Raw genomic sequence first — 18,671 nt, 5'->3', positions numbered from 1 at the left:
TGATTACTGATCTGTTTATATGATTCCGTTTTGGAATTTAACCTGCCGTTTATTGGCCCTTCCGAGGGGATGGTATCCTTAATAGGAGATCATCGCACGTCGTCCGACTGTAGAAGAAAGGACTGCGATCTCGTCGGATCCCTTTCTTGGGGGTATGCTACTCCGCTAATAATCTTGTTGGTGGGACCTTCTTTAGGTTGGAAGCCCGGTTGAGGAGAGAGAGCTCGGCGGATCCCGCAGAGGCCTCGGATCCCCGAGTGGAGTTTAGAACTTTTGAATGCCTCGGCTGACTGCCTGCATACAGCTTAGTAAAAAGAAAAGAAAAGAAATAACAAAGGAGCGGAGTAGTTCTTCCTTGTTGCGGGATGCGTAGGCGACGTTTCGAGGCACGAGCCCTGATGCAGCCTTCTGCTATGTTCGACCAGGCTTGGCCAAATATGTGGTTCTGCTTACCCTTTGATCCCTTCGAGGGCGGAGGCATCGATGCTGGCGATGGGTCACATGGTGAGGAATTTCCTCTCGTCGCGTGTAGATCCTTGTCGAATACTTTAGTCCCACCTTTGTCGTGGGGTTTCACCCTTTTGGTGGAGCAGGGTCGAAGTCCCCTCTGGGCGGTGTGTCCGTTGTCATCTGAATAAAACGTCCGCGCCTCGCGGGTTCGGCGTTCTAGCTCGAGCTCAAGTGGGCTGTATAGAGGGAGCGGCCTCCCTGATTGTTGTGGCGATTGGCGTCCGGAACCCATCAAAGGCTCGAGGCGCGGGAGTGATTCGGTTCGTTAGTCCGAAGTGCCCTATTGTCTTTGGTCTGACACCGTCGGTACAATTGGTCGAATCACCTGTACTCATGAACACATGCTTTATTTGAAGTAAGTTAAATGAGGGAGGGGGTTACCAATGCGTTGATACGAGATCGAGGCGAAGTCTCGGCGTCCCTTTCCTTGGATGCAAGGGTGTCCTTTGGGAATATTCCCCGGGACCGTCTCTTTCTCGCGATGATCACTTTCACTCTACACTATATGGATCTTTGAAGGGTGCCGCCGCCCCTTTACTGTCGTGGCAATACGTCGTGGCTTGCCAGCTTCATTTTTTCCCGATCTCCTTCCTCCCTTGGAGCTGGAGCCAAGTCTGACCGCTCGATGATACTTGGTACCGGCCTCTGTTGAATAGCATAGTTGTCGCCCTTTTGAGCCAGTGACCCCGCACGCCCCGCGGCTCCCGCGATGGGCCATGTTTCTTTTAAAGGGGTTTTGGTCGAATAGGTCTGAGCCGCCTGGCGTTCCTGGCTTCGCATATGGTGATCACGATGCTTGGTATAGCAATGCTAAAGTTGTACTCGACCGGGCGGGGTTTCCCTGCCAGTTGTGCCTTGTTGAATCTGGTTCCATTGGAGGTTCCTCGAGGGTACTGTCCTCGGGCTATTTCCCTATTGTTGTGAGGTGAGTTACATCTCGAGTCGTTCCTTCTATTCGCAGCGGGCGGCTGATACCTCCGTCCGTCCGGCGTCAGCTTCTTTATCGGGAGTCCACTTGGATATACCGAACCCGAGGAGGTTCCCGGATGGTTGTCTACGGCCCTGATTCTGGGCTGGTGTCGGGTGTGGGTATCCAACCAAGCCTTGGTTGGGTATCTGATCAAGCTTTGCTTGAAATGTCCTGGAGCCGTTGGGTATGCTTCGTTTAGGCTTCGGGTGAAGGCTTGTGTTGCCCGATCATCCGAAACCGGGAGCGATATCATTCGTTCTATCAGGGAGTGGGGTGGGGCTTCCCGCGGCATTTCATTTCTTCTTCGTCCGGCCTCAGGTGTATTGGTCCCTCTCGGTACTGCTTTGATGGCACCGGCGCATGCTTCCGCGGGGGACCACGCTGGTATGGTAAGCGGGTTCGTGAGGTCAGGCGCCAGGCAGTGGCGCTGCGTTATGGTTTCTTTCGAGAGAGTCTCTTCGAGTTTCTTCAACAGGACGGGCTCGAACTCAACATCTTGGAGGTCGCTGTCTCTGGATGCGCATGCGTAAGTGGTGATGCGCCCGTATGGATCCGAGGTCCTGTCACACCTAGGGAGTTTCGGCGTTCCTGATTTTTGTGAAGCGAGTTCCGGGACTGTATCCTCGGGAGACGGTTGCTGTAAGAGTTTCCACGAGCCTAATTCGATCCTTTCGAAGAGGTTCCCAAGCATCCTCACTACGGCGGGGTCAGTTGCCGCTCGATCGTTACTCGATCTCTCGGGTACCAGCTCGACGTAAGGAGATGTTTCCGGCTCTGCTGCATTGGGAGTCTTCGGGAGACTTTAACGTTGAATCTTCCTAAATTAATTAGAAGCGGTTAATAAGTTAAAATATACCATAGGCTAAAACATGTATTAAAATCAGATAATAAGCCAATTGTAATAGTTTAAGCGACCGTGCTAGAACCACGGAATCCGGGAATGCCTAACACCTTCTCCCGGGTTAACAAAATTCCTTATTCAGAATTCTTGGTTCGCAGACTTCAAAAGGAAAGTCGAATTTCCTCGATTTGGGATTAAAAATAAACTGGTGACTTGGGACACCAAATAAACTATCCCAAGTGGCGACTCTGATAAATAAATAATCCCATTTCGAATGATGTCACTTAAAGTGAAAAAACTCCCTTATACTACCTTCGGGTGGGTAAAAAGGAGGTGTGACAATTTGTATATATTTTGTATGTGGTGTATTCTTCATCGTCTCTGAAATTCCAATCGAAAGTTCCTCTCTTAATACAAATTTGACACATATCAATTACTTTATGTAAAAAGATAGTATTTATAACTTAAATACAAATTTCATACAATGACTCATATAGTATACAACTAATTTTTAACTTTCATACAACATTCAAATAAAAAAATACAACTACAAAATAAAATACAACCAAACACAGTTTTCATACAACTATTATACAACTTTAATATAATTTTGTATGTATATTATATGCCATGTCGTCCTCTTCTTCGACGGCGACTTTTTATCTGAAAATCTAGCAAAAATCAAGTCTAACCTTCACCAAATATCCTCAAAATTGAGATATAAACTCCATAGAATATTCCCAATCGTTTGCAATAACACCCAATCCAAACAAATGTTATTCTTTGAAAATCCGAATTCGAATTTAATGTTTCGAAGCTTTTTAGTGGCTGTCAATGGTGGAGAGTCAAACACCTTCAAAATTTATTGGTTGACAATTTTAATTTGAACGATTGAGCCAAATAATTGATATTTATTTGCTGCTAGCCTCCATCGGAACGCCAACAAGAAAAGGGGAAGCCCAAAAAAGCTCCAAACTCTGGCCTTGAAAAAAGTCAGATAGATAAAAAATTAATTCCTTTCTTCGCCATGTTAGAGAAAATTATAAGCTTTAGAAGAAAATCTTTTAGAATCGGTGTAAAAATAGAGTTGATTTCAAAGAGGGAAAGAGGAAAAATCCTTTAGAAAGAACTGTGATTGTGGTTTGTGTGGGGAAGAAAGGAATTATGAGGGTTTAAAGGGATTTACCAAATTAAAAGGCTACAATCAATACTAATTATACTAATTTGTATACAATTGGTAAATCGTATATGAACTTGCAATTAATTTAAACATCTCTAGTGAGGGTAAATAAGTTTCTAATATAGTAGGCGTTTGGACATAAAAATTATAATTTTTGAAAAAAAGTAGTATTTGGAGTTAAGTTGAAAATAGTATTTGGAATTTGAAATTTTGTTTGTACATGCATTTACTTGAAAAAATATTGCAGTTTTGTGAGTGGGGCCGAAAATTTTGAATAAATGATCCAAACCACTTATTGATTTTTGAAAAACTCATTTTAGAAAAATTTTCAAAAACTTACAAAATTTGACAAACACATTATTGAAAAAAAATTCTGTTTTTTTATTTATTTATAAAAATCTCTTTTAAATAAAGTTTCGCTTAATTCCAAAGTTGCCCTCGGAGAAGATTGCTCTGCTCTCCTCAATAGATTGACATTCTCGTCATTTTCTGGAAGAAGTTTTCATGTAGGAGGCGGCCGGAGAAAATCAAAAAAGAGACTGAACGGAAATTGAAGAGTCAAATGGCTACTTCTTCATAAGTTTCTTCTGCCAAGTAGGTCTACGTTCTTCTCTTCCCCTTTATTTATGTTCTTGTATTATTACTTGACGTTTTCTTTTTTAGTATGATGGCTAAATCAAACAGTGTGCTTTTGTAATACTTTATTGTTGAAGCCACTTGATAAAAATGTTGAATTTGAACTCCCTTTGACTTGGTAATGCTTGAAACTGAAAGTTAGTATGCAACTTTGGCTTATCAGAAATTTGATTTTTTTTTTAGGGTTTTTTTTATTGGGGGGAGGAGGTGTCTGTTCTGAAAGTAAAAAGGTGATATGCCTACTCAAAGATTGCACAAATAGATCAAGTCTAAGTTGATAGTAATTAGTGTTGATAAGAAAATACACTGCTCCTACTAGCAAGGTCACTAGCATTTGTCTCCACAATGAATCTTGAATAAAATTGAAGAGCATAAATTAAACCTCTCACTGAAGTACTGAAGAAGGAAATTAGTATATAATTGAAGAAAAATAATATAAATTTACATGATTAAGGCTTAAAGATAGTGTTCATCAAGCTTTTTAAGGTGGATGGTGCATTGGTTAGGCCAAATGGCATCACCAATATTTGTTTTGAAGATAATCTCAGCTGTCATTCTCAATTGATGGTAACCTGCTCTCTGATCCACCTTAGGAATATCTTGGTTCATCCAATTCATCTAATAAGTCCTCAGTGAGTGGTTTGTAAAACTTATGCTCCGCAGAGCATCTGTTTTGAGTCATTGTGGTAACGTACGAATAGCAAGAGCCAACTTTCTTTCCAGCCAAAACAAACATGTGATGTTTTTTCTACTTATCGAAAAATATATAAGCCTCCTTTAACTGGTATAGAGTCACCGACCGGGGGTATTCTGTCATCATTGCTACCCCTGTGAGGTGGCAACTATTTAGGCTGCTTAGGGAGTTCCTTTACATCCGCTTCAGTATATTTTGGCGGTCTTTTAGCCATTTCAACCCTGGTTCGAGGATTCAAATAGCTCTAATACCAGTTGTACCAATGAGTCAATGACCATCAGCTCAGGAACTATGAGTTTGAATGCTGAAAGTTGGGTCAAGGAAACTATATTTGACATAAGTTATAATCAACACAAGGCTACAACTACTATTCAATACTCTATATACAACATGAGCAATAAGCTAATCTCCTAACTAATTTCAGTAATTAAATTACTGCAACTTGCATATAACTGCCTCCCATGTGGCAACATGAGCTCATGCACAAGCTGTTGACAACCTCTCTGAGTTGCTTCTATTCTGTTAAGCTAGCGCTAAGCTTGTCGCGCATTTGCTGGGCTCTGTAGAAGACTATATGCTTGAACACCTCAGTTGACTATGGCATTAGCTTCGCTTTTTCATATGAACTATGACTTCTAGACTGCAAAACGCTGGTGATGTTTGATACATATTATTCTAAATGACTGGAAGTACTAACTTTCTCACTTTACGGAAAGATGTTGTGATTCACGTTTTCACTTTCTTTTTGTTGGTAATTTATGTTTCTTTCATAAGGATTGTTGAATTTTAGTTTATTTATCAAATTTCGATTATGTTTATGTTTTTCCTTATTTTATTTATAATGGAAGATTGTGACTATCCTAATTGAAAGTGATGTGATCTGAGCATGGTGGTGAGGTTATTTGAACAAATTTTTATATCAATCTGTAACTAAATCGATTAAAAAAAGAAAGAAATCTTGTCCATAATGACCAGATCTATGATTTTTGTTCACATATGTGCTAAATTTGTATATGTGATGAGTTCTAATTATGTCTTTATTTAATTTTCAGATGTGGGCATGATCTGAATTGTTGTTGAGTTCTGTCGTGCGGTTAATCCTGTGCAAGTGCACCATCAAAAGGAGAGCTCTCATTCTGCACTAAGGTTATGGTTTTTAATGCAAAGCTTCGAGTACCTCACATGAAATCGTTGAGCCCAAAATCTGCCCACCCAATTTTCAAACTCATAGAACAATGCAAAAACATAGCCACTCTCAAGCAAGTGCATGCTCAAGTGATCATATCTGGGCTTATTCTCCACACTTACCCTCTCAGTCGCATACTCATTTTGTCCTCCACCCTAGCCGCCGCCAACTCCTATGCGCTAACCATTTTCAACCAAGTAAACAATCCAACAATTTTCCTTTTCAACACCCTCATCTCATCATCCCTTGCTAGGAAAGATGATCAAGTTCACTTTTCCTTAGCTCTTTACACTCGTATTCTCACTCAAACCACTCTCAAGCCCAATAATTACACTTACCCGTCTCTTTTTAAGGCTTGTAGTTCTCAACCATGGCTTCAACATGGCCGTGCCTTGCACACCCATGTCTTGAAATTCCTTGAACCACCTTATGATCATTTTGTTCAAGCCTCGTTGCTTAATTTCTACTCCAGGAGTGGCAAATTGGGGGTTGCAAGATTCCTCTTTGATCAAATCACAAGACCGGATTTAGCTTCTTGGAACTCCATACTTACAGCTTATGCCCATAATACTTCTGTTCAATATGAAGCCAGTTTTGATAATGCTTATGATAGGACTAATTTGTCATTGGAAGTTCTGCTTTTGTTTAATCAAATGCAGAAATCTTTGACTAGTCCTAATGAAGTTAGTTTGGTGGCATTGTTTAGTGCTTGTGCTGATTTGGGTGCACTTAGTCAGGGGATATGGGCTCATTATTATGTGCTTAGGAATAGACTCAAGCTCAACCGCTTCGTTGGCACAGCTTTAATCACCATGTATGCAAATTGTGGCCGTCTTGATATTGCCCGACAGTTGTTCGATCAATTGCTCGAAAGAGACACATATTGTTATAATTCCATGATTAGAGGACTTGCAGTGCACGGCCTTGGGCTGGAGGCTCTTGACCTTTTCGTGAAAATGGAATTACAAGGTTTGGTTCCAGATGATGTAACTATGCTAGTTATAATATGTGCTTGCTCTCATGTGGGGTTGGTTGATCAAGGCTGCAAATTTTTTGGGTCAATGAAAGAGGATTATGGAATTGAGCCTAAGCTTGAGCATTATGGGACCTTAGTGGATCTTTTGGGTCGGGCAGGCCGGGTGAAGGAGGCTGAGGAAATAGTTCAGACCATTCCTATGAAGCCAAATGCAGTTCTTTGGAGGTCTTTATTAGGAGCTGCTCGTGTTCATGGTAACTTAGAGGTAGGTAAATCAGCATTGAAACAATTGATACAGCTCGAGCCAGAGACTAGCGGGAATTATGTGTTGTTATCGAATATGTATGCTAGCTTGAACAAGTGGGATGATGTGAAAATCGTAAGGAAATTGATGAAAGATCATGGAATCGACAAAGCTCCTGGTAGTAGCATTGTCGATATTGATGGTACTATGCACGAGTTCCTTATTAGCGATGAGACTCATCCACATGCTAAATGGATATATCTGAAGCTGGACGAAATGAATAGAAGGCTGCAAGAACATGGTCATAAGTCAGGAACAAGAGAAGTGTTGTTTGACATTGAAGAGGAAGAGAAGGAAGATGCACTTTCATACCATAGTGAAAGGTTAGCCATTGCTTATGCTCTTATTGCATCTGATTCTGGTTCCCCTATTAGAATTATAAAGAACCTAAGGGTTTGCAGTGACTGCCATGCAGCTACTAAGCTTATTTCAAGGATTTATGAGAGGGAAATTATAGTAAGAGATAGATCTAGGTTTCATCACTTCAGAAATGGGGCTTGTTCTTGTTTGGATTACTGGTAGAACTTTCTTGTACTTGGTGTTACATTTGAAACAACATATAGTTTACTTCATAGGCGGATCTAGGATTTCTAATACTGGGACACACTACTAAAAAATGGAGGAAAAATTATATTAAGTGGGAATTGATCCCTATTCATTCGGCCTTCTTGAAGCATGGGTGCGAACAATTAATATTATACCATTTCTTAAAAATATGTACATAAAATATCTAATTTTACGGAGAGACTATGGGTTCACCTGCCCTATCATCTCCCTATAAATTCGCCCCTAGTTTACTTGCTCAGACATCCTGCCTCCTCTATTTCTCAAAAAAAAAAAAAAACCACAAACTAATGTTCCATTTCCTTGTGATGTCCCTTCGGGGACCTCCGATAAAATTGGAACGATACGAAGAACATTAGCATGGCCCTGCGCAAGGATGACACGCGCAAATCGAGAAATGGTTCAAATTTTATAAAAAAAATTCCTTATGATCTCACTTTTGGTGAAAGATGTATGTATAAAAGTAGAGCTACTGTATTATATTTGTTCTATCTTTTGGTATTGTTGAATTATAGCAAGTTGATTAACCATGGAGAAATGATAAGTCTTACATGCTATGTTGCTCGGACTCTCCGAAAATGTGGCCGGATACGTGTCGGATCCTTCAAAAGTAGTGCATTTTTGAAGGATCCGACACGGGTGCGGCTATATTTTGGAGAGTCCACGCAACATAGCTTACATGCGCTCCAAAAAATGCTTTATGGACTCCAATTATATATTCACTGCGTCTAAAAGTACTTTCATTTACTCTCCGAAACACTATGAATTGTGAAAAAACTCCAATTAAGAAGAATTACAAACCTGAAATCTACATTTGCTTTGGATTTGAGTCCTTATAAAGAGTAATGATATAAATTTATTACCAAAAAATCATATAAATTTTATGAATGAAATCGTGCTTACATGATAACTCTCATTAATCCTACATTGTACAATTTTGATTCTCAGAATTTTAGGGGGGAAAACTATTTGCATGTTTCAGTGATATGATAGGTTTTTCGGATACATTTCATTGCATTAATTTCCGTATATTTTTTACTTGCTTACTAAATTTGTTTGTTGTCTACTTTTCTCTTTTTTTGCTATTATTTTCTTAGGTCCAATGTTATCATATTCATGCATACAACCTCCTCTCGAAGTGTACCTATCTTTGCATTTATCAGTTCTTCAACATCTTGAATTTCTTGACAGCCTTCTTTGCTTAAAAACAAATTAAGAAAAGAGAGTAAAAGCAAAACAGAAGTCTTAACGTTGGTTAAACCATTTTGCTTTGCTGGAAAAGAGCCAAAAAAAAAGGGTAAGAACAAAAACTAGCTTTCAACTAAACTTTATAAAGAACTGCTTCCTGTCCATGTAAAATAGAGAGACTAATTCGGCAAAAAAAAAGGAGAAATAACTGGTAGCAAATGTTTGCTTCACTTAAAAAAGATAATTTCAAAATTGAAAGGTTAAGCTTTTCACCAAAATTTTCTACTAAATTTTCAAGAATTGAACTGCAACAAAAATAGATATGACGTTTATGTTAAACACCCAGTGTAAGCACAGAAAACTTAAACCTTTGCTAAAGTAGAAAGTGCCTGGGTTTCAATCTGATACCCTTTTTCTCTGTTCCAGGTACAAGCCAAGTTAAATTAACATAGAATAATTCGGTATTAGTATTGCCTCCCCATTGACTAATTAAGACAGATAAAGACATGTAACACTAGGCAAAAACTGGTATGATCTTGACCTCTGTACCACGAGCTCCGATGATTTAAATGAAGCATTACCTCAACAAAATCCGTTAGAAATATCATATGGATTACCAATTGTTTTAATGACATCCAATATCTGAGATTATTGGACAAGGTGATGAAAACAGCCTGTGAACTCAAATCCTCACATTTACATTTGTTTCCGAGTTCACGGATAGTAGTAGGAGAAGCTATATATATAGCTCAAAGAGATAAGGGATTTTCAGCACCAAAGTGCTAGATTAACATTGTCCCTTGTAAGATAAATACAGATATCTTCAGAAAGAGAAGGTTCATCAACTGCTTTCTTTAACGAAGTGCTCACAAACAGAAAGATTAAAACATAGAAGCATTACACAACTACTTATAACGATTGCAACTTAGCGGAGACATGCTAGATTCCCACTGCATGCAACGGCACAATCATCAAACTCTGGTTGCAGGAATTGACGCTCAGCTGCAGCAAAGGCCAGGAAAGAGTAAGGATTTCTAATATCCACTCTTGGGCCATACTTGCCTGATTTAAACAATAGGACGGAAAAAAAGTTAGAAAGCTTGAAATCTCAATCAGAAAGAGAGTATTTAGGTAGATACTGGAAACATGATATTTGAGAATTTCTGCTACTATACTATAAGAGAGAATAAGCAGGCATCTAATGGTCAACATGCCTGCTTCATCATAAGGGTATCTTTGTCATTTCCTGTTCTCTTGACACCCTAATCTGCCAGGTAGAAAGCACCGCTTCTCATTTCTTTATTCTTTGCTCTGCTTTTGTTTAGTACAAGTTTTCCTCCGTGCTCTTCTTTACCCTCGTCATAAATTCCTCTTTCAGCTTTATTGTGTTTTCCTCTGTTGAAAGCTTCAGATCTTCTGCAAAAAGATATTCGGGGTTTTCGCTTGATTAGCCTTTTCTTCAGTAAAGGTGAAAACAAACTAAGGTTGGGTTCTGATTTTTTCTCTGTTTTCATTAATTTGTTTGTTTTGCAATTAAGACTTTGTAGAAACAAAAAAAGTGACGAACCTGTTGGCTAAACCAACAAAATCATGGATAGGGTTATTGGAATAAACCTCATTTGGGAGAGGATCTTCACCGTCACATCTCCTTAGCGAAGGGTAATTTGATTCTCTTTGCAACTTTTGTAAAGTGAAAGTTTAACTATAACTAATATACAAAGAAAAGGAGTGAACTTTGTTATTAGAATTCTCTGAAGTATAGTAGTGTATGAAAAAGTTCTTGTGGCGGATCCCTTGTTAGGAATTCTAAAATCGACTTAAGCTGTTTTCTAATTCCCCTTTGACTAATCTTCTTTCAAATGATCACTTTGAGGTATCAAAACTTCCGTATGTGTATGAATAACCATGCAATTCAACAACTTTTTTTTAAATATTATATCTGATATTGACGTAAGTACAGAACACAACCAGAAATTACAGTTATAGAAGATAAAGAAGAAGCCCAATGTACTTCTTATATCTGTTCAATGTGTCTTCATTTGAATTTTATCAAACTTCTGTCTAAATTCGAAAGGGTAACTTTTTTCTTCTTTTTCTTTACATATCAGCTAATCCCATGTCAATTCAGAGTTAATGATTTTGATTGTTTCTTGAATTCTTGATTTAATCCATATAAAGATTATGTCTTTATATATGCCCTTTTTTATTTTATCCTTCTGCTATGTTTCCCAAGATATTTTTCAGTTTTAGTTTGCTTAGAACCAAATTGACCTGAAATACAGGTTTAAAGATTGTGTCTCTTGATATGCCATCCAGTATCAGTTTGCTTAGCTTTTATTTTGGTAATTAGATGTGCCAATAGTTACTGGTAGCTTTTGAAGGAATAAAATTACTACGAATGCATTTTCTTCTCTATTTTTGAAGTATTTGTGATTCATTTTTATCTCTATTGTTCTGAGGAATATCAACGGCTTTTGTTGTCATTTGCCTGGAGCTAAATTATATCATTACTACTACTTGGAAAATGATATAGGGCAGAATCTTAAAAAAAAATCTGAAAATGTTTGCCTTCTCTAGGTTCTCTTTAACTTTGGGTACTAGAGTTAGCTTGTCATGTAACATACTAAATTTATGTTGATCTATCTGATATTTAGTCTTTCATATCTATAATATATTCCAAAATAAAATTTTCATGGCTTCATTAATTGGCTGTTAATTTCCTCTTCCCACATAGGTACACTCGAGTGATTTTAAGCTCATTCTCAGCGACAGAACATGTTAATGGACATAGGAATACATACCTAATGTTGAAATTCGTCATTGCACCTTCTACCCAGGATCTCTTTATTAACAAGTGATTAATCCTGTTGCTATTCGCTTCTGCTGGCTTCATTAATTGGCTGTTAATTTCCTCTTCCCACAGAGGTACACTTGAGTGATTTTAAGCTCATTCTCAGAGACAGAACATGTTAATGGACATAGGAATACATACCTAATGTTGAAATTCGTCATTGCACCTTCTACCAAGGATCTCTTTATTAACAAGTGATTAATCCAGTTGCTATTCACTTCTGCTGGTACCTCTGCAGCAAGCTATTTCCACTTATTTCTTGTGTTTTAATTCTTATAATTGTGCTTCTGTAGGACTAATGACTTTTGACCAAAAGAACAAACATGTCTGCTCAGTAAAATCGGAAGCTGAGATGAACTTAGGTGACATGAAACGTATAGATTAATATCTGCCGAAAAAAAAAGCACTATTACTACAACGACGAACAAAAAGACAAGAGTCAAAAAGAAGTAATTTGTCCGACAATGTTGGTTTCCATGGCACTACTGAAGCTGCACTTAAGTTTTAGCAACAAATTGTTCCTCTGGTGGGCTCTTCAGCAACAGGTTAGAATACATCCTTTGTTCTTTTACCTTTTGTAGAAGTGTCGCTTCACGGTCTTTGCATGTGAGTTTAATTAAATGATGCTAAATGTGTGATATTTCCCCTATTAGCCAACGAGCCTCACGTTGATGCTTTGCAGTTACAATTGACAAGCAAAAGAATATAACTTATCTCTTCTACTCCTTTGAAGTAGGCAAGTATCAAGGATCCAACATTGAGTTATATGTCTACGATACATAACGTCTTTATTATTGCTAATTTATTACTTTTTGGCATTAGGCTCAACGTCACATGCATGCAATGAAAATAGTAGTATGAGCTCAAGAATGGTTGGCAGAAAAGGTTTGCCCCAATCTTTTATTATGATAGTGATGTATATTAACTAATTAGTAGTTTTATGCTAATGATACCTAAATATATAGGTTATAACTCACAAAAAAAAAAGTTGTTCATACGTTGGTCAATTACAATCTGATTATATTCCCTTGAAAATTGTGCGTAACTGTAAATTTTATGGTGCAAAAAAATTTGAATATGAACCGCTTGGATTTTGCTGTAACAATGGTTCGATCAAGTTAGTTTCACATGAGACGCCTGCTGAATTATATATTTAGGAACTACCGAAGAATGTAAACATTTTCGAACATATATCAGAACATACAATAATATGTTTGCATTTACATCATTTGGTGTAAATTATGACAAAGAATTAGCAAAAAGAAATCGTGGTATATATACATTTAGAGTTCAAGGGAAGATGTACCATTTTATCAATTATTTACTCCCTCCGAGTGGAATAGCAAGAAATCTACAACTATACTTCTACGACAACGATAACGAATTAGCTAACAAAATGGCTTGCTCGGACAAAATCCATGAATCAATAGTCAAAAAACTAATGAATATACTGAGAATTAATCCATATTCTACTTTCTTAAAATCCCTAATAGATGTTCCAAATCTATCGAACTACAATATTGCACTTAAATCTGACTCAGGCTTGGATCAACGAGTATACAATCTTCCTACTACATCAGAAGTTGCAGGAATATGTGTTGAAAAAGAAATCACTGAAGTTAGTTCTGCACCTCATATCCGAATCTACACTCAAAGCAATAGATCTCAAATAGTGAACTACTATTACGGATGTTATGACCCATTACAGTACCCATTATTATTTCCTTATGGCCAAAGTGGATGGCACTGTGGCATCAAAAAAATTATACAACCAAAAGATACTTCTAAACGTCGAGCCTATTGTGAACATGAAGAATTATCACGTATTAGAAATATGTGTTCTCTTGATGGATACCTTGACATGGAAGCTCAGAATTTCGAAAAAGGAAAACGAAAAAGAGATAATATTTCTGTTCGTGAATATTACTGTTACAAATTCCAAATGAGAGAAAACGAAACAAATGAAACTTTGCATTCAGGAAGATTATTTCAGCAATATCCAGTAGATGAACACATAAAACTCGAAACACAAAGATTAGACTTTTTTCATTCAACCCAGATCTCTTTAGAGTTGAAATGCTACAAGGACTCATTGATGTTTTAAGACTTGGAGAAAGAGACGTTTCAAATATAGGAAAGCAAACATTCCTTCCAGTTACCTTTATAGGAGGACCAAGAGACATGCGTCGACGCTACATGGATGCCATTTCTTTAGTACAACAATTTGAAAAACCTGATTTATTCATAACGATGACTTGTAACCCATCTTGGCCCGAGATAAAAGACCACTTGCTATCAACTGACGAAGCACAAAATAGACCTGATTTAATTAGTCGAGTTTGTAGAGCAAAGATAGAAGAACTAAAAACAGATATATTAAAAAGAAATATCTTTGGAAAAGTTGCAGCTTTTATGTATACTATAGAATTCCAAAAGCGCGGCTTACCACATGCTCATTTTCTTATTATACTTACTAATGAATACAAACTACTTACCCTAGCTTCTTAAGATAATATTGTTCGTGCTGAGTTACCTGATTGTAACGCTGAAGAAACCTTATATAAACTTGTTGTCCAACATATGATACATGGACCTTGTGGCAAGTTAAATCCTACAAATTCTTGTATGCAAAAGAAAAAAGGTTGCTGCAAATTCAAATATCCAAGAAGCTTTGTTGATCAAACATCAAAATGAAAAAATTCTTATCCAATTTATAAAAGACGAAACATGGGACTTGTGAAAATTAAAGATCACTATTTTGTTAACTCGTGGGTTGTTCCTTATAATTCATTCTTACTTGGAAAATTAAATTGTCACATAAATGTGGAAATTTATTCAGATATTAAAGCTGTTAAATATATTTATAAATACATTTGCAAAGGACATGACAAAATTGCATTTCACATGCACGACAATGACGCACATGTTGAAGCAGATGAAATAAAAGAATATCAATCTGCTCGACGGGTATCACCGCCTGAAGCTACATGGCGTTTATTTGGTTTCCCTATTAATGAAATGACACCAGTTGTTTATCATCTGCAATTACATCTTGGAGGACAACAATTTGTTTCCTTTAGGAGTGCTTCAAGTGTAAATTCAATTATGAATAATCCTTTGATTAGAAAAACAATGTTAACAGAATTTTTTGATATGAACAAAACAAATAAAGATGCAATAAAGCTCAATCTACTGTATAAAGAATTTCCACAATATTTTATATGGTCAGTACGATATAAAATGTGGACAAAAGTTCATTATATTCTGATATTTGGCCCCGACTTGAAAAATTGCAATTGTCAAAAAACATGCGTGCGAAAACTGATCCCTCCTTTTGTGAATATTTGATGAGAATAGGAAACAGAAAAGAACCTCTTAGTTCTGAAAACAAAATTGAAATTCCAAATTCATTTATTGTCCCTTATACTACTGAACAGGAATCTTTGAATGTATTATTTGAAACAACATTTCCTAATATGCATGATTTCTTCTGTGATGCATCTTTTGTGACTTCTCGTGTTATTTTGACGACGAAAAATGATTTTGTGGATGAAATAAATGATATGCTTATAGGCAAATTTCCAAAAGAAGCTAAAACATTTGTTGCAATTGATGAAACATGTGAATCGAATGATCAAAGTCAGTATGAAGATTTTTTGCATTCTTTAAATCCTGTTGGTTTACCTCCTTACAGATTAACTTTGAAAGAAAATTGTCCAATTATATTACTACGAAATTTGAATCATTGTGAAGGTTTATGCAATGGCACAAGATTGACATGTTGTGATTTTAAAACACATGTTATAAGTGCAAAAATTGCAAGCGGTGACTTTAAAAATACACATGTGTTCATTCCGAGAATACCATTGATGTCATCACAAGATGAAAAATTACCTGTACAGTTTAAAAGAACACAATTTCCAGTGAGACTTTGTTTTGCTATGACTATAAATAAAGCACAAGGTCAAACATTAGATTTTGTTGGAATATATTTACGAGAACCAGTGTTTTCACATGGTCAACTTTATGTTGCATTGTCGAGAGCAAAAGCTTCCAATTGTGTCAAGTTATTAATTCGACCCCCAAACCCAGATAGTGATGACGATCATTCTACATACAACATAGTTTATGATGAAATCATTCAAAAGGCTCTCTTGTGAATCTTTCACACGTTACAGAGTTAAAACAGAGTTGGACATAAAGTTTTAGCACAAGAATACAGATCTTGTTTGTGGCACATGTACTTCGGAATTCCCAAAATAAGGTTGACGCACGCAGGTAAAGCATATTTAGCAGTTTCTACATATGATGATGAAATGTAATTTGCTGTTATACACAAGTTTGTCAAATAGACTGTACAGCAACGTTTTCTTCTCATATATGCATTGTTTTCAAACTGCGTCCAATTAGATCGCTTGGAGCAATGAGGTTGCTTCGTCAGAATTATTTTTCGCTCTCTTGTTTGATTTTTGAATTTTACTATGAACTATTATCTTAAATATGTAATGTATAATATAAATTTTTTCTCCAAATTGTGATTAAGCTTGCATTCATACTCACATTATGTATCATTTATCTATGTCCCAAAATCAAGTCATACCACTCAATGTGATCAAATGTAAATAGTTCAACTTGAAGAAGCACGGAATTTCGTGTTTCTTTATACATAAACATGACTACGTTGACCTGTCATTTTACATATAAAACTTGTAACAAGCAGATTACTCAAAATGTTATTTTCTTAGGGTCCTCATGATTGTGTTGGGAGTGAAGAAGCAAGTTGCTTTTACTGTTTGCTCTGGATAGCAGCATAAAGGTACATCATGTTCCATTCTCTGTTGAACATAGCATAGATTAATCAATTTAATAAGATCGCAAACGGTGCAGTGTTATCTCCAAATATCTAATATATGACCTCTGATGATATTATTAACAGAAAATTTCTCTCTTAGTATTTCAGAGTTATTTCCCAATTGTTTCTACCTGCTTATTTTAGTTACTAAAAATACATATGCCGACAATTTTTGCTATTCTGTGTAAAATAGATAAAGTGCAGCAGAGAAATTTCTTCGAGCTGAATATGCTGACCCAAAAAATGATGAGGATAAAAAGGATGACTATCAGGGAGATGAAGACAATGCGGATGACTTAAAGACCAAAATCATATGAAGTATTTCCTTGCTCCTTAATTTTTGTAGAGTTTCTTTAACATAAGCTATTTGACTTTCATTTGATCTGCCAAGACTTACTCTACTTTTCTGTTCAATATGTTCATTATTTGCGTGCATGTGATTAACGCTTTTTGCTATTACGATCTTATATATTCAAATAAATAAGGTGGAGCATGTAACTGTAATTGCAAAGACTTAGTACTTTATTTTATTAGTTTGCATAAATCCCATTAAGATGCGGGAAGCGAGACTCAGATGGTTCGGGCATGTTCAGAGGAGAAGCCCAAATGCGCCGGTAAGGAGATGTGAGCAGTTAGTTGTGGAGGGCACGAGAAGAGGTAGAGGGCGACCTAAGAAGTATTGGGGAGAGGTGATCAGGCAGGATATGGCAAGGCTTCAGATTTCCGAGGGCATGACACTGGATAGGGAGATGTGGAGGTCGAGTATTAGGGTTGTAGGTTAGGAGGTAGTTTGAGTCTTTCCTTACTTTGTACCATTGCGAGACCAGTCTGGTAGGGTTTTTGTATATGATAGTTAGTGGCAATGTTGTGTCTTACTATTTCACTTTTCAATGCAGGAACTATTTACTAGCTATCGCTTTTGCTTATAATTTGCATCTTTCTTCTGAATTTTATGTTCCTGTTTTTCATATGATTTTTTTGCTGATACTAATATTGTCTCCTTTTTGTCTTTTTGTTTTCTTGAGCCGAGGGTCTTTCGGAAACAGCCTCTCTACTCCTTCGGGTAGGAGTAAGGCCTGCGTACACACTACCCTCCCCAAACCCCAGTAGTGGGATTTTGCTGGGTTTTTGTTGTTGTTGTTGCATAAATCCCATTAAGTTTTATACTTTCCTGGTCTGCAAATGTGAATCATTTAGTTAGTCGAGTGGCTTTATATCATTTTGTGAGACATCTTTGTCAATGTAACCTGAAAAAGGGAAAATTCTCCGTGCTTACAATGTAAAGAATCATAACTCCAATTAGTGGAACAATAGGATTCTCTGTGAAAATATGAATTATGCTATCTCTGATGTCTAGATATGGTAGTTGACCATGTCGTGCTGTTATCTACTTTTGGACTACTGGTAGCACATTTTTCTCATTTACCGGTTATATTCTTCTGATGTATTTCTCCTCTTTGACCACTTCTATTATGGCATTCGCACCATTGCTGATTTTTTCTATGTTTCAGCCCTCCTTTGAGTACCCTCACAATGCCATCTTGACCACTATTGGATCTTCTTATGCCTTTGATTACTAATTTTTTCTTTCTAAGTTTCTTCTTCGTAGAACATCAAAAGTTTACCCTGTTATCTGTTTCCTTAAGCAATCCTTATTTCAGTATTACATTTTTATCCTTTCATTATATCTTCATATGTCATCTGAGGCTTAGTGGTAATGCACAACATTTGTAGCTTATGCACTGATAAGTTTTTCACAATAAAACTCTAGAATGCATGTTATTCCGAGACCGAAAGGGAAAATTGAATTACTGTGATTATTTTGTTAAAGTTGTGTATTATTAATAAAGTCATTGATATATAGCTTGTCAATATTCAGCTTTGATGGTATGGTTACTACTCTTTGCTAGAGCGAACTT

The 18,671-nt window shown here is 37.0% G+C and overlaps 2 protein-coding genes across 10 annotated transcripts; both read left to right on the top strand.

The window, feature by feature from the left end:
* LOC109232996 (pentatricopeptide repeat-containing protein At5g43790-like) lies at positions 3,988-17,663 on the top strand. 9 transcript variants are annotated; one of them, XM_019398713.1, is made up of 7 exons: positions 3,989-4,095; positions 5,884-7,620; positions 10,428-10,533; positions 12,194-12,445; positions 16,646-16,716; positions 16,946-17,070; positions 17,287-17,663. In XM_019398713.1, exons 2-3 carry the CDS (start codon positions 5,981-5,983, stop codon positions 10,498-10,500), a joined length of 1,713 nt encoding a protein of 570 aa, XP_019254258.1. In that variant the 5' UTR covers positions 3,989-4,095; positions 5,884-5,980; the 3' UTR covers positions 10,501-10,533; positions 12,194-12,445; positions 16,646-16,716; positions 16,946-17,070; positions 17,287-17,663. The 9 variants fall into 9 exon arrangements, with proteins under 9 accessions (XP_019254251.1, XP_019254253.1, XP_019254258.1 ...); XM_019398711.1 differs by adding an exon at positions 12,583-12,785 and having other exon boundaries at positions 16,946-17,663; XM_019398710.1 differs by adding an exon at positions 12,554-12,785 and having other exon boundaries at positions 16,946-17,663.
* LOC109233577 (ATP-dependent DNA helicase PIF1-like) lies at positions 15,209-16,060 on the top strand. The gene has a single exon (XM_019399462.1). It carries the CDS (start codon positions 15,209-15,211, stop codon positions 16,058-16,060), a length of 852 nt encoding a protein of 283 aa, XP_019255007.1.

This window comes from Nicotiana attenuata, chromosome 10, assembly GCF_001879085.1.
Source record: "Nicotiana attenuata strain UT chromosome 10, NIATTr2, whole genome shotgun sequence".
In the NCBI taxonomy this organism is placed as follows: domain Eukaryota; kingdom Viridiplantae; phylum Streptophyta; class Magnoliopsida; order Solanales; family Solanaceae; genus Nicotiana; species Nicotiana attenuata.
The sequence above is the reverse complement of the archived record's forward strand: the minus strand, read 5'-3'. Positions and strand labels throughout refer to the sequence as shown.

Coding starts and splice junctions, on each gene's coding strand:
- LOC109232996 (XM_019398706.1), top strand. CDS start 5,981: ATGGTTTTTAATGCAAAGCTTCGAGTACCTCACATGAAATCGTTGAGC.
- LOC109233577 (XM_019399462.1), top strand. CDS start 15,209: ATGCGTGCGAAAACTGATCCCTCCTTTTGTGAATATTTGATGAGAATA.